Genomic DNA, 14,941 nt, shown 5'->3' with positions numbered 1-14,941 from the left:
AGCATTCAGTTTGCATTGTTGTCATGGGCTGAAGGAGACCTTAGGTCCTTGTGAAGGAGGAATCCCCCGCTTATTTGCCATAGAGATGGGGTCCAGAACTCACCCACCTCAGCGTCATTTTGGCCCCCGAGGCAAATGGCAGTGTCTGGACAGGCTCTGGCCCCCACGCTGAGCTGACCCCACCTCGGTTGTGGGGAAAAGGCAGGGAGAGTGCCCAGGACCCAGGCCTGTGCGGGGGCGGGGGGGGGGGGTCCCTGCAGGTGGGGGCCCCGGGCCTTAGGTTCCCGGAACAACAAGGCTCTGCCCGGTCTGCTGATGCTGTATTAGGAGGAGAGATGGGAGACGGTGCACCAGCAAGGGGAAGCAGCTTCCCCCCCGGCCACGCACCCCCATGGTCTGGGCTTGGGGTGCTCGCTGCTGGGCTCCTCGCCCCCGGATGCCACTGAGCAGAGCAGGGTCTCTAAAACTGGCCAGTCGGGTCCCTGGCTTGTTCCTAGTGGCTCTAACTGGCTCTTCTCTCTTACTGGGACCTCCTCCCAAGGCGGGCCCCTGGGCCCTGCTAGAGCCCATGTGGGCCACCTGGGGCCCCAAGCAGACGGGCAGAAGGTTCTAGCTCAGTGGTATAAAATTGGATATAGTCTTCTCAACTGCAAGCTAGAGTTGCTGCGAGCAAATGCACAACTGAGCGTGGAAAGGTGCGTGAAGGGCAGAGCCCTTGAGAACATCCGGGACTCTGGGTTTCAGCTGAGCACCCGCTTGTACCCAAGTGGAGGCCCAGGCTGCTGCAGGAGCCCAGGATGGCAGAAGAAACACTGTCCCCCTGCAGGGGAGGAGCAAAGGACACAGAGCGCCAGGGCAGGCTCCCAGTGGCCGCTCTCCCTGGCTGCATGATAAACTACTGAGCCGGAGCTCCACCCCAGAGGTGCGAGTGGGAGGGTAAGGGGCTGGCCTCAGACCGCAGCTGGGTCGGAGAGTGCAGGCTTGGCCCCCGGGCTTGGCCCAGGGACACTGCTGTGTGCGCCCCCAAGCCTGAGTGTGGAACCCCCACGGGGGGGGGGGCGAAAACCCCCGCAGCTTCCTACGCTCTGCTCCCACCCCAGACACACTGAAAATGCCCGGATTCAGAGGCCATGAATGCTGTGCTGATGGGCTTAGGGGAGGCGGCTTGGAAAAACCATCAAATTAACTGTACGTGTGAAGGGATTTGCTTTGGGGGGACTTCAAAAGTCCTCAGCTGAGAAAAATGAGAGAAGCGATTTCCCATTTTGTAATCTGGATAAAGTGCTAATTTCATCTCTGGGATTCTCCAGTGGAAAAGTTCTGGTTGGCATCAGAAGGCCTGATGGGTCCAGCTCTCTCACCTCACCCAGAGGCAAGGGAAGCAATGACCAAGAACACTATTGAAGCAAAGTGTTCAAAGCTGACCATCACTGCAGGCTCCCTGCACCTCTGTTCCTGGGGGCTCCAGGCGTCCGGCCTGCAGACCCCCACCCCCCCGCCCCGCCAGCCCCTTCCCAGCTTCCAACCACACAGACACGTCCCCAGCACGCGGGGCACAGTGGGGCACAGAGCAGAGGGAAGGGCAGCACACAGCCCCTAGAGGCCTGGACGCCAAGCAACAGTGGGCAACCGTCGAGTCCTCCCCTTGCACGCCCCATGCCAAGCCCCTGGGCTCTCGTCTGAGAACTGTGGGTTCTGGGCTGCTTGTTCAAGGCAAGAGCACGGCACGGGTGCTGGGGGCTACTGTTGTCGATGGCCTTGCTGTCCACTAAAGAGTGGCTGGGGACAGGTGTTCCCATGGCTGTGGAAAGTTCTTGAGGACAGTGCTGCTCCAGGGCCATTGCGGGAAGTGGCTGCTGTTAATGTTGCCGGCACAGGAGGGAGTGGGGGCGGGGGAGGCCCAAGAAAGGCAAAATGCCCAAGCTGCCACTGCAGAGAGGCTGGGCCTGCCTGCTTCCACGTACCCAGCTCAGTGGGTGTTGTGCGGAAAGAAATGATTGACAACCTGCATCTTCCCATGCAGATGTGGCTGCTGCCTGGCTGGGAAGGGAATGTTCTGGGTCATCAGAGATCTGCTTTCTGAGGACGTGCACAGATCCTGGGATACAGGCCTCTCCCCCCCAGACCTCCACCCATCCGGGCCATCCTGGGGAGTGCAGACGCAGGGAGAACCCTCGAAGGGGCTCGCCACAAGTGTCTGCAGAGGAGGAGACGGTAGACAGCTGGAGAGACGGTGGGGAGGGTACCCCAGAGCGGAAGCCCAGGAGACTAGGTGACCAGGGTGGGGTGGGGGCACTGAGCAAAGCTCCCTGCCACACCAGCTTGCTTTCCTGGAGGCGGAGGCGGCCAGGCCACGCCGAGGTCCCCTATTGTGATTTGTACGCACGATAGCCCTGCTTCCTGCAGGCGGAGAGCTGGGCCCGGGCTGCCATCCTGCCAGAATTACCCATTGTCTTTCCAGTCAGCACATGAGAAAGGGTAGGACACGGAGTGATACAAACCACAGAAGAAAATGGTCTCATTTTACTTGATATCCTCCTCTATCCACTGAACACTCAACTGAATCAGAGGTGGGGAGAGTCTTGCTTCTTGACAGCCCTGATTTTGAAGATACTTAGTGTCTCTGGTGTCACCTGTCACTGTAGTCCCAGAACGCTGGTTAGGTGCCACATGCCTGACAAAACCAGAGAGCTCACGGTGGCCACGAGAGTCATTCTTCTGTATTACCGGCACCGCTAGGAAGTGTCATCCACAAGACAACAATGGACCGGAGCCTTCTCAAGAGAGGTCCAGCAGTTCCCCGCCTGGGCCAGCCCGAGATACTCCTGGGCCACAGGCCCCTCTCCCCGCAAGCACAGTGGCCTCCAGCAAGGACGCTTGGGCCCCGGCCCGTCCGTGTCCCCGTCAGGACCCGTGGCCTATTCACACCTGGTCCAGAACGCCGGCACTGAACGCGGCCTCCTCCACGTGGGGCTCCTCAGAGGGGACCCCCGGGCGGAAGGTGCCCACCACATGCCGCACCTCGGGAGGGAGGGCACAGTTCGAGTGTTCCAAAAATTTAACCACCAAAACCCTGGCGTCTGCGTGGGCCTTGCTGTCCACTAAAGAGTGCGGCCGCTCCTTGAAGACCGTCGGTAAGGCCTCTGGCTTTACCCGTGGGTCGGTTTTCCAGGTATCCGGCAGCCCAGCCGGAGAGAGCGGGTGCCGACGCGCACAGGCAGCCGTGACAGAGTGAGCTCGGGAAACTAAAAATCAAAGGGAAAAGAGAACATCTGAAAACCAACAAAACAAAACAAAACAAAAGGCAGCTGTTAAACAAACGCCAGTCTGCTTGGGACACACTTTCGGCTGGAATTTCCACGTTCCTGGGCTGGCTCGCTGGGCGTGTCCCCCTTCCTCTGTCCCTTCATCCCCCATGTGGCCTGGCCCCTCTCAGCCCTGAGTTGAGCCGGGGTTAATCTGGAGGCGTCACAGTCCCCCCGGAGCTGAAGGGCTGGAGGTCTGCGGGCAAAATGCGAAGGGGCAGGGAGAGAGGGGCAGGTGCAAGTAGGGATGCCCCTTGCATTCATCTCTGCTGGAATTCCTGCGCTCCCAGGGGCACTGGCCCCTCTCAGCCTTCCTTGGCTCAATGGCCTTTGCCCCAATGTCCGAGGGCATCTAGAGATGGGTCTTCCTGAAGACCAGAGCTGGGGGTGACAGAGGGGCAAGGAGGGCCCCCTCACCCTCCCACCATGTCAAGGGGTGAGAGCAGCCACTGCTCAGTGCACCAGAGCTCAGAGCACCCGGGCCCTGCTCCCAGGCCGAGGTCAGGGGCAACATCACTAGCTCCCAACAGGGCCATGGCTGCTCTGGGTGATCCACAGAACAAGCCATGGTCTGACGGTGCCTGCAGAGAAAGCCAGCCCTGGGCAGTCCCCTGTGACCGGCTCCCCAGGGACCAGATTAAGGCCTGATTCACCTACAGCATATTTCAAGTCACACAAAGGAAACACATTCTGGGTAGTTTGGCATATTTTTGGTGGCAGTGGAGCCAGCCTGACGGTTAAGCACCAGGAACTGTAAAAACCTCACATGCGAGGCCCATCTCCCGTCCAAGTCCAAAGGGCGTCTCATAAATACAGTGAAGCAAGCGGCCACATGCCTGTTACATCAGCTGTAGCCTCTAACGGGACAGAAGGGAAGGCAAGGCCGTTCTTTCAAAGCCCTCACAGCTGGAGATCCCGTGCTCCTGGCTGGCACTGCGAAGCCCGGACTGGACAAAGGCAGCCAAGGACCACGAGTCCCCTCCCCTCCCCCATCTGGCAGCAGGTGTCTAAGTGCTTTAGAAAAGGAGGGTCTCACCGGTCCCTGGAGCAGCCCTGGACAGTCCTGCTTCCAGGTCCCGGCTGCAGGATGGGGTGTGTGAAGAGGCACTGCCTTAATCAGAGAGAGAATTCAGTTAGCACGTGGCAGGGGAAAGGGGTTTCTGATGACAGGATTCTCACCCTCCCGTGGTTGACGACTGTGTTCGATGCCAGACCAGCAGAGGGAGGCTCTTGCACTCGCGTGAAGCCATGTGCAGGTCGGACAGCAGCAGTCCCACAGCTGGTGCCCCCACGGGGCAGGTGGCATCCCCAGGGCCCCGAGCAACCCCAGTGCCCTTCGTCAGAGGGCCCATCCGCACCCAAGGGTCCCCAGAGACCCCGAGGAGGCACACGCTTTTGACACGCGGAACAGTAGCTGTCTTGTCTGGCTGAGGAGACACGGCGTGGTCTGCGGCCACAGGGTGTATGGGGTCATGGAGAACTCCCTGTGACAACTTGTGATCAAACCACCGCTTCTCCTCAGCCCCACCCCCAAAATGTCACAGTTTGCAGAGCCCGAATTTCCCTGCAGGGAGGATAAGCCAGAGGAAGCCATCGGGGCCACAGAGCAGACACTCCAGGCGCATGGGATCGTCCCCCAGACGTGAACGGGTAACAGCCCTCACGGGGAGGAGACAAGGGCTGAGTCTGGAATACTCCGGCACGGGGCTGGGGAGGTGGGGGGAGGAGGTCTGACGGAGTCCTGTCTCATGAGCAGGCAGCCGAATGTGGGAGGGGAGGGCAGCGAGACAGAGGGATGCAGGCCAAGGAGCCTTCGGGGCAAATCTGGCATTTCCAGCAGGAGGGCCCTTGTAGGCAATGACCTTGACGGGTTCCTGGTTCCTTTCAGGAATACAGTTCTCCTGGGGCACGGATCCTGTCTATTTGGGGTTCAGGCGGACAAGACCACTGAGTCCAGGCACCAAGCGGGCCTTTTCAGGGCTCTTTCGGTTCCAGTGCACGGAGTCTGCACCGATGGCCCTGCAGCCATAAGTCCCACCCGACTTTACCGGCAAAAACACTGCCATCCTCCCCCCTCTAAACGAGCACCGTGGAAGGAAGTGTGGGTTCTCCGGCTTCACGGGGCACCAGGCACCCTGGGGGGCTGGCATGAAATGCAAATCCTGGGCTGCTGGGCACAGGAACTCTGATGCCAGGTCCGACAGCCCAGGGAGGGCGCTGCCCCCTCAGTCACATGGGCGATCGTGACCCAAGCTCCAGGCCACACAGGGAGTGCTGCCAAGGGGCCCAAAGAGCCACCAAGGCCGATGGATGGATACAGCCTGTGGCCACCTGCCTGACCTGAGTCCCCACCGGGGCCCCAGAGCTGGTATGTAACCGGCAGGCTAATGTTAGGGGCTAGCCGACCCTGGGTGGGCTCTCATCACGCCAAACCTTCCATCCCTTCTCCCCTGACGCCCCAGCCAGAAAGTAGAAAGCCTGGTGGGTGCACAGCAGGGGCCCCTAACTGTCCACCCCTCCCCAGGGCCCTCGGGCACTAAGGCCACATTGCCAAAGTGGCCCCTGAGCAGGTCCCAGGGCCTGGCCTCGACTCTCAGCTCACTGAGGCCTGCAGTGTCCAGGGCAGAGCAGGGCACACGCTGGGGACGCAGCAGGGCTGGACCAGTCATACCTGCCACACCGGAGGAGCATGAAGTGGGGTCGCTGGTGGAGCGGGCCACACGTCTGGGACCTGGCATCGCCCAAGTGCCCTGGTTAGGGCCCTCCGGGGACTCGAGGTCAGGTGGCAGGGGCTGCGAGGCACCCGCAGGGCCTTCAGGGCTCAGGCCTGGTGCAGTGGCGCCCTCAGATGCCAGGAGGCTCGAGCTATCTGCGGGCTCTGCAAGGCAAGAACACAGCGTTAGGCTGGCGCTGGGCCGCTGCAGAGCCACCCACGACGGGCCCCGCACATGCCCACGCTCCTGTTGGAGCTGAGAGTGAAAGTCTCGGCCTCCTGGAGCCCTCTCAGGGGGCCCGAGTCGTCTGCCCTTCAACACCCCCTCTAGACCAACCTGTAATCCCGAGGGTGTGGGAACACGGAGCAGGTTTACAAGAGCTCTATGGTGCGGGAAGGTTTGGGTGGACACCAGATGATCTCCCAAAAATCATTCCAGGAGGGGATGGGGTGCGGGGCACTTACACTCTCCACACTCCACAAGAGACATAAAGTCAGGAACCAGCCCCGTCTCGCATCCAGGGCCTGCGTTGGGGGTCTGAAGTCCAGGAAGGGGGGGGGTCACAGAATGCTCGAGGCACACAGCCCAAGCAGAGAAAGGCAGGGCTCGGATGGGCAAGAGGGCATCCTAGCCGGGTCCTCCTGGGCCCAAGAACCTGCCTGCCATGCACACGGTACAGTCCAGGGCCTGGGGTGCAAGCCCTGCCCTGGGTAGGCAGGGGCGGGAAACCGCCCAGGGAGGCCTGCTTGGTTCTCAAAACGTGGGTCAGGCCAGCAGTGTCATTGCCCAGGAATGTGTCAGCATTCAGACCCACTGCCTCAGAAACTCGGGGGTGGGCCCAGCTATTGGGGTTTGAACAAGCCCCCGGGGGATTCTGATGTCTCCCCCACCCCCAACCAAATGCACGATCCATTGCTCTATCCCTGTGATGCTGGTCAGGTCCCGCTCCAACCCAGGACCGCTCCAACCACTCCAAGGCTGGCCCCCAGAGGGACCGGATCAGAATCTGTCTTAATAAGATTGCAGGGACCTATGCGCACATTATTAATGCTTGAAAAGCACTGTTCTCTCCGCTCTTTTATCCCATTACCAGACAACGTCAGAGCTGTCTTCCATGAGGCTCCTCACCCAGCAGGGGCAGAATTTTGAGGTGAGCGGCCCACCCGGGGGGCCGTTTGTAAGAATCACGGCAGCCTGAACAACTCCGGGGTGGGAAGCTTTGGGGTCTGTCCCTCTCATCCCTCTCCGTGGGTCCCGTGGGAGGCCTAGGCCCAGGGGTTTACAGGTGACCTCCCACTTAATCCTCACGGCTCTCCCAGGCTACCAGGAAACGCGGCTGAGAGTCCTCAGGGGAAGAGGGTCACGAGGCCACGAGTGGCAGAGCCGGTTGGAAGCAGCCCACTTCTAGAGCACTCCCGCTTCACCAGCCCTCCACTGTCTACCTCTGCCCTCTCCATAGATGCTTTGAGACAATTAGCAGTCCATCTGGAAAAAGAGAAGGATGAACTGAACTTCACAAATCAGAGCAAAAAAAAAAAAATTCTTAGGGTGATTAATCTTTTTTTTTTTTTTAAGAGGTGGGGAGGCGTGGGGAGGGGCAGAGGGAGAGGTAGAGAGAATCTCAAGCAGGCTCCACACTCAGTGCACAGCTCAACTGGGGGCTCTGTCTCCTGCCCCTAGATCATGACCTGAGCCGAAATTGAGAGTCGGACATTCAACCAAATAAGCCACCCAGATGCCCCAGTCCTTTTCTTTTTTTATTAGAAGAATAGTCATTGAAAATATGGAAGAATAAATCTACAACCTTGAAGTGAAGACAGACTTTGTAAACGTGATAGACACCGGAAAGGAGAAGCCTGATAAATCTGACAAGAAAAATCGTGAAATGAAACTGCACTACTGGGTATCTACCCCAAAGATACACACGTAGTGAAGAGAAGGGCCATATGCACCCCAATGTTCATAGCAGCATTATCCACAATAGCTAAATCGTGGAAGGAACCGAGATGCCCTTCAACAGATGACTGGATTAAGAAGTTGTGGTCCATATATACAATGGAATATTACTCAGCTATCAAAAAGAAAGAGTTCTCAACATTTGCTGCAACATGGACGGCACTGGAGGAGATAATGCTAAGTGAAATAAGTCAAGCAGAGAAAGACAACTATCATATGATTTCTCTCATCTATGGAACATAAGAACTAGGAAGATCGGTAGGGGAAGAAAGGGATAAAGAAAGGGGGGGTAATCAGAAGGGGGAATGAAGCATGAGAGACTATGGACTCTGAGAAACAAACTGAGGGCTTCAGAGGGGAGGGGCGTGGGGGAATGGGACAGGCTGGTGATGGGTAGTAAGGAGGGCATGTATTGCATGGTGCACTGGGTGTTACACGCAAGTAATGAATCATCGAACTTTACATCAGAAACCAGGGATGTACTGTATGGTGACTAACATAATATAATAAAAAATATTATTAATAAAAAAGAAAAATCGTGAAACTTGTGTGCAAAAGGCATCATTAACAGGGAGGAAGCAGAGCACAAACAGGAAAAGCATCCCTGCCGTGAACAGCAAAAGGGAGAAAATGTCCTATTTAACAAATATTTTTCTTATAAATCTACAAAAAACCAAACAAACCACAAAACACTGCAAAAAAGTGGACCCCAAACTGACCTACAAGTGGGTAACAAACATGTACAAAGTGCTCACAATCTTGTGAGTGTGTGCTTCACGGGCAGGGGGCCAAAGCTCGGCAGGAGCGAAGACGTCTTGGGTACGGACGCCGGCGGTAAAACCCTTCCAGAATGCCACGTGGCCAACACGTCCGAACCTAAATACCCCTTTCCTTGGACTCCGCAATTTCACTCATAGGAATTGATTCGAAGGGAATGAGTGGGCAAGCACTCAAAGTTGAATCTATCCATGTAGAAAAGAAACACTTGCCCGTATCCTTAGAAAACCTCAACCAGCAAGTGAAATTATTAACTGTATCAAAATCACACAGCGGCATAGTAAAATTATTCTGAATCTTCTTCATTCTTGCTGATTCCTCTTAATCTGTTTTCCTCTTTTTTATAGCTTTCTTGAGGTGTAATGGCCACACCAAACCCTGCACATTTTTAATCTATACCATTTGATGAGATTGGACATAAGCATATATCCTCGATCCCAACTTTCTTCATGTCAGCGCTAATCCAATGGCTGAGTTCCTCAGGGAGATAGAGTCACAGAGAGAGAACTGTGACTTAGCTCCGAACAGCTCTCATTAACGGACACTTAAACGGAGTTAGGGTAACACGACAGGGAAAGCTCCGAGCCCAAGACATTTTTGTACCCCCTCACCAGCTTGTGTTGTGAGCCTGTTTACACAGCACTAATCATCCTAATGGACTTCCAGCTTCTCACCTGATGGATCATAAGCATTTTTCCTAATTAATGTATGATGATATATTTACCATATGTATCATATTTTCCTTGACTCTTATCAATGCACGTCATTGTCCCTGTAAGTTTTTACTATTATGAAAAATGTAAGTTATCTTCAGAATGCTTACGGTTTTCTTTTCTTTTTTTTGCATTACTCCCCTAGGGCGGTTCCAGAAGTGTGATCACCACATCTAACGGCATAAACAGTTTTATGGCTCTTTATCAAGATGCTTTGCCAAAGGGGTGGGTTGATTTACAAGCTGCCAGTCAGGGCTGGGTGGAGCAGCTTCCCTCTGGCCTTGCCAGCCTCCGGTAATGTCCTCATTACTATTTTATTTCAATAAGTGAAAAACAATACCAGCATCTACCCCCTTCCGGGCACCCCCACCCCCCAAAATTCTGGAGCTCATACGTGAGTCCAACAAGGTTGCAGGATACCGGATGGACACACAAGAATGAATCGCAGCCGTACCGCCGTCGGTCACGTGCGTTGACGAGTGTGCAGAAACCCCAAATAAAAACACAACGCCATTTACAGCTGCTCCAAAGAAAATGAAACTCCCAAGTATACACTTGACAAAACATGCTCAGGATCTGTGTTCTGAAAATGATGAAATGCTGAAGCAAGCAATCAAAGATCCAAAGCCACGGAGAGGCAGCCGTACTAGAAGGCTCAGACGTGCAAACCTAGCGGTTCCACCCAAGTTGTTCTGCAGGCTTCATGCCATTCCTGGTCAAGTCCCAGCTCGGGTTTTTGCGGACACGGACACGGGGGTTCTAAGAGGGAGTGGAAGTGCGCAGGCCGTAGAGCAGCTAGAACAATCCTGACGAAGAAGGGCAGCGCGGAGGTGCGGCTGGCCGATGGGAAGGCTTAGCACAGAGCGACCAGTCGTCAGAGCGGAGGGGCTGACACAGAAGAATGGAGCAGAACACGGGGCCTGGAAATAGCCCTGCGCCGTTATGCCCAGCTGACTTTTGACAAAGGTGCACAAGCAACAAATGATCTGGACAGCTGGACACGCATAGGCCAAAAAATGACATGGACCTCAACCTCACCTCCAGAAATTACCTGGCGGGAGACATCTTTTCTAAAGTGAAACCTGCTTGGCCTGCTGTCCCATGAGTGTGTCTGTCCATTCTCCATATAATCCCGCCCACCTCCAGGCCTGGGCCCTCTGCCAGGAGTCAGTGTTGGAAGCAGCTCCGAGCTTCCCAGTTGAGCCCGGTTAACTGTCCGGATGCTGGGCAGTCAGGAAGGCCCCTCCTGGATGAATTCCTGACTCCTCTGTCCATCTCTACCTGCCCTGGGCTCCCGGAACCACCAGGCCGCTTGGCCTCGCTGACCTTGCTTCCCTCCAGAACTTACATTTTTGGGAGTGATGTGGCTGGAATGGGGAGAGGGGGCCCCATCAGCCCAAAGTGCATGCTGGACTGATCACACCAGCACAGTGTGATCACCCGTGGTGGGGACTGAGACACGCTGTGCCCTGCAGTCGTCTCTGGGAAGGCCACAGGGTACCACCTCTTAGACACAGCATTCAATGGCTGCTGGGGGCCACCAAGTGAAGGACAAGGTCACTGCCAAATCCTAGACCAGCAGAGACCAGGCTCCTACAACCCCGAGGCATCTTCGAAGGATGGCCCCTTCTTATTCCTTAGAGGTTAACTAGAGTTGGGGCCGAGGGCAGACAGCCCTGGGACTGTAATGGTGGTCTTTCTGGGACCCTTAGTTATCTCACATGAGTTAGCTGACTTCCGTCTCTGAATAAACCCACCCACATGAGCCCACCCGAGGACCCAGCCCCTGCCCATTTGCTCCCTCTGCTACTAGGGGTTGTCTGCTTTCCTGACACCTCAGACGACCTCTCTGCCTCTGGCTTCGTACAGGGCTCCCACCCCCGTCTGGGAGGAGACCTTCCACATTCTTCCTTCGATGTCCATCAGGATACAACTTCCAGTGTCCTTCCCCCTGCCTCTCCCGCCAAAGCCAGTGGGCATAGGGGTCCAGGCCTGGCTCCCTCCCAAGGGAAAAGCCCAGTAGACATGGAACTTGCTATCATTTTAGCTCTAGAAAAGCCACCCGAGATCAAGTCAAGCGTCTCTTCAAACCCATACCCCTCAAGAGGAGGAGAAAGGGCGCTGGGGGGGGGAGGGGGCAAGTCCCCCAAGAGAAAGCACGAGGGCCCCCAGGTGTACTGACTCACCACCCCATGCTGTTAAGGGAGGAGCTCAAGAACGTATATGGAACTGACCAGCAAAGGCTGTAGCAAATTCCATCCCCTTAAAGAGCAAGCAGGGCAGCGAGGGCAGTAGCAAGGAGGAGGAGAGAAAGGAACAGGAGGAGGAAAGGTGCTTTGAAAAATAGAAACTTATTTCAAATGCTGAAAGGGGCGAGATTACCTTGTGTGCTGAAGCCAGCCATGGTGTCTGGGTCCCCAGGGCTGGACTCGGTCACCTGCGGATCCACATGCATAAGCTACGGTGAGAAATGAAGCATCAGATGGGTCATCTGTAGTTTGGAGGGGACATCACGACAGGCTCCAGAAATTGTCACTGCCAAGGCCAAAGCCCATCTCTCTGACCTCTGAAAACAGAGTGCCCAGCGCTCCCCAAGAACCCACCGGGGCCAGGTGCTGGCCACCCCGAGCCCACTCACCTTCCACTTCCGGGGGCACTGTTGGGGGCCGACAAAGGCCACACGGGCTCCTTCAGAGTCACTGTAGGAGGTGGGAGAGCCCCTGGCCTCACTTCTAATGCCCTCCCCCCAACCGCTCTCCTCCCTGCTTCCACAGCAGGAAGAATAAAGCCACGGGTGATAGACAGTCATGAGACCTGTAATGCGTTGGGCCAGCATAGCTTGGACCCAGGTGGACATTTAAGAAACAATCTCGGCCTCCCTGAGCTCCCAGGCTCCCCCAGGGCTTCCGTTTGCTCCTCCTCCCTTTTGCCTTCTGCAGATGCAATCACGAAGTTGCTCCCAAGCCCGCTATCCCTGCCTGAGCGCGAGCTCAGAGTCCGCAACCAGAGGGCCGTGTGCTTGGCTGAATGTGGGCCCCGTGACTCCGCGCACACTGTCCCGACCTGGTGGCGGGGGTGGCCGTGAAGACTGCATCGTGTTTGGAAGTCATCATGCTCTTGCAGATTTCTTCTTGAATGGATCATTCTGCCCAGAGAGGTCTTTGGGAGTATGGGGGGGGGGGGCGGAGGGGGCAGGGGGAAGACCAGACCTCCTCTGCTGGGTGGGGATGGGGCACCTCTGCTCTCCTGCCCTGTCTTCGCCTGCCCCATCCTCTGCTCGCACACTTGGTTCCCACTCGGGTGACCACATCCATTCCATTGCTCCTTTTAGGGGATAATGGCCCCACACAGACCATGTGCCTGACTGTCATGAACACCATACACGTGTGCCCCTGTGCTATCTCCGAAAGCGATTTCGGAATCCTTGTGCTATTTCAGAATTGCTTTGGGGACCTGCTTGCAAATAATGAGCTCTGGGGGAGGACCGGGAAGGTGAGGCGGGCCCCTGCGGCTTGGTCGGATTCCAGCTCAGGTAATTACATTCTTGCCTCCCTTGTCTCCTGCCACTTCAATCAGACAGCTGAGAGGCTCTGTCTCCTCTTTCCACCAGGCTGGAGCTGTGGCAGGTGCTGGGCTGCAGCCCTCCCACCGACACAAAGTGGGGGAAGTGTGCCCCTGGCAGGGACCCCGACAGGGTTTGGGGGGCAAGAACGGCACCTGCGGCCAAGACCCAGAGCCCCCTAACCGTTCCCTTTGATCCCACTTATGCGTAGTACCGCACACGCTACGTTCCTTCCCCAGCGCAGCCCGTTCTGCTGGGGAGGGAACCAGGGGAGGGAGAGTCCCATGGCCACCAACGCTCACTTGCTTTTTCCCTGACGTCGCTATCTGCCTACAACCCATGCTGGAAATCTCTGTCGAGAATATTCTGCTAAATCACACAAAAAAGAACAACACCCTCAAGGTTCATTCCCTTCTAATACTCTTCCTGACCCTTTAAACTTTTTATTTATTTATTTATTTATTTATTTATTTATTTATTTATTTATTTATATTTTGCAGGCATGGGTGGCCACTTGGACACTCAAGGCCTGAAGAAGAGCTTCTGGTAATAAAGAAATATAAATAAAACAAGAGAAATAAAAGGCACAGTGGGACAAGGTCAGGAGGAAATTGGATTCATTTCATATTTCGCAGCAGCGGCACTGGCTCCCGGTCAAATCTGGTTTTGAGAACAGACAGCTCCTGGCAGCCTATCTATCACATCTCGCAAGCGGGGTGTCAAGGGTTTAATTTGAATTTGGCCCTCCCTGATGGCCAAGGCCACCTCGCCACCCGAAAGCTGGGGAGGGAATAGCTGTGAGGTTCACACGGCATTTTCGATTAAATATAAAGGCAGCAGAGAAGGGGGGAGAAGACATATATTTATGGCACGGAATTTAAGTTGAAATTTGAGTTTAGCAATAAAGGTTTATGACAGCTCTTGCAGGAGAGGGCCGCTGAGAGGTGAGGCTGTGCGTATCGCTTCGCGGGGGACAGTCAGAGGCTGAGTTTACTTATTCCCAGACACATTATATTGACCAGTTGTTGTAATTAAAAAGTCCACTGGGGGCGCCTGGGTGGCTCAGCTGGTTAAGCGTCTGACTCTTGACTTTGGCTCAGGTTATGATCTCAGGGTTGTGAGTTCAAGCCCCACCTCGGGCTCCACACTGGGCATGACGCCTGCTTGAGATTCTGCCTCCCTCTCCCTCACTCCCCTGCTCACATGTGTGCACGCGCTCTCTCTCTCTCTCTCAAAAAGCAAAAATGAAAATAAAAAAGTCACTTGGCATTGGGCAAATAGCTGAATCTCCTCGTCGCCTTTTAGGAAGCTCTGTGGCTAAGACACGCGCATGAAAAGTCTGCCCTATTTCTGCAGTCAATTTCCCATTCCTGGGTTGGGTCAACCAGTGTGCACCAGATTTATACCAGATTGTCTTTGGGGGTGATTGTCTGCAATCACAGAAAATGTGAATTGAGATCTTAGCCTAGTGTCCCAAGGAAATCTTTGAAGAGGCTTTGCTTTCCAGATTTTTAGGTGATTTCATTTGAAACTGTAAATTCTAACCTTTAGGACTGGTGGTCGGCTGCACCTCTTGCCCTGTCCACTGCCTGTCTCACAGATTTCTAGTCTCCTACCTCAGGTTTCCCTCCTGCCTGCCAGATGGCCACCAAATGAAAATTCCTGAGGCCCCGCTGGATCATGTCAACTCCAAATGCCAAACTGTTGGTTCTGCGAGGAGGGGATTCTGCTCAGCTCACGGCTCTGCATCCCACAGAACACAGCACAGTCTTCTGTGGTCTCTGGAATGTAAGCCTGTCATCCACATGGAAGTTCAAACTGGCAAATTCTCGGGAACTTTCCTGCTATTGAAAGGAATGCACCCCTTTGGATCCTGCCCCACAGTTGTGGTCTCGAGCTATGGGAAAGAGAAGG

At 55.4% G+C, this 14,941-nt stretch overlaps 1 protein-coding gene across 3 annotated transcripts in view; it reads right to left on the bottom strand.

Annotated features, from left to right (window-relative positions):
• Window positions 1-1,987: 1,987 nt before the first annotated feature.
• The window catches only part of ENTREP2 (endosomal transmembrane epsin interactor 2), a 447,722-nt gene continuing 434,768 nt past the window's right edge, over window positions 1,988-14,941 (bottom strand). For all 3 annotated transcript variants that reach the window (XM_045795361.2, XM_045795362.2, XM_087856722.1), the window contains 4 exons: window positions 11,848-11,923; window positions 5,977-6,183; window positions 4,342-4,416; window positions 1,988-3,245 (listed from right to left, as the gene is read on the bottom strand). In XM_045795361.2, the coding sequence (XP_045651317.2) occupies window positions 2,923-3,245; window positions 4,342-4,416; window positions 5,977-6,183; window positions 11,848-11,923 (681 nt within the window). In that variant the 3' untranslated portion in view covers window positions 1,988-2,922. The remainder of the gene's footprint in view (window positions 3,246-4,341; window positions 4,417-5,976; window positions 6,184-11,847; window positions 11,924-14,941) is intronic.

The sequence above is a fragment of the Ursus americanus genome, chromosome 28, assembly GCF_024610735.1.
Source record: "Ursus americanus isolate L20-20 chromosome 28, mUrsAme1.1.p, whole genome shotgun sequence".
NCBI lineage: Eukaryota > Metazoa > Chordata > Mammalia > Carnivora > Ursidae > Ursus > Ursus americanus.
This window is presented reverse-complemented; position numbering and strand designations above follow the sequence as displayed.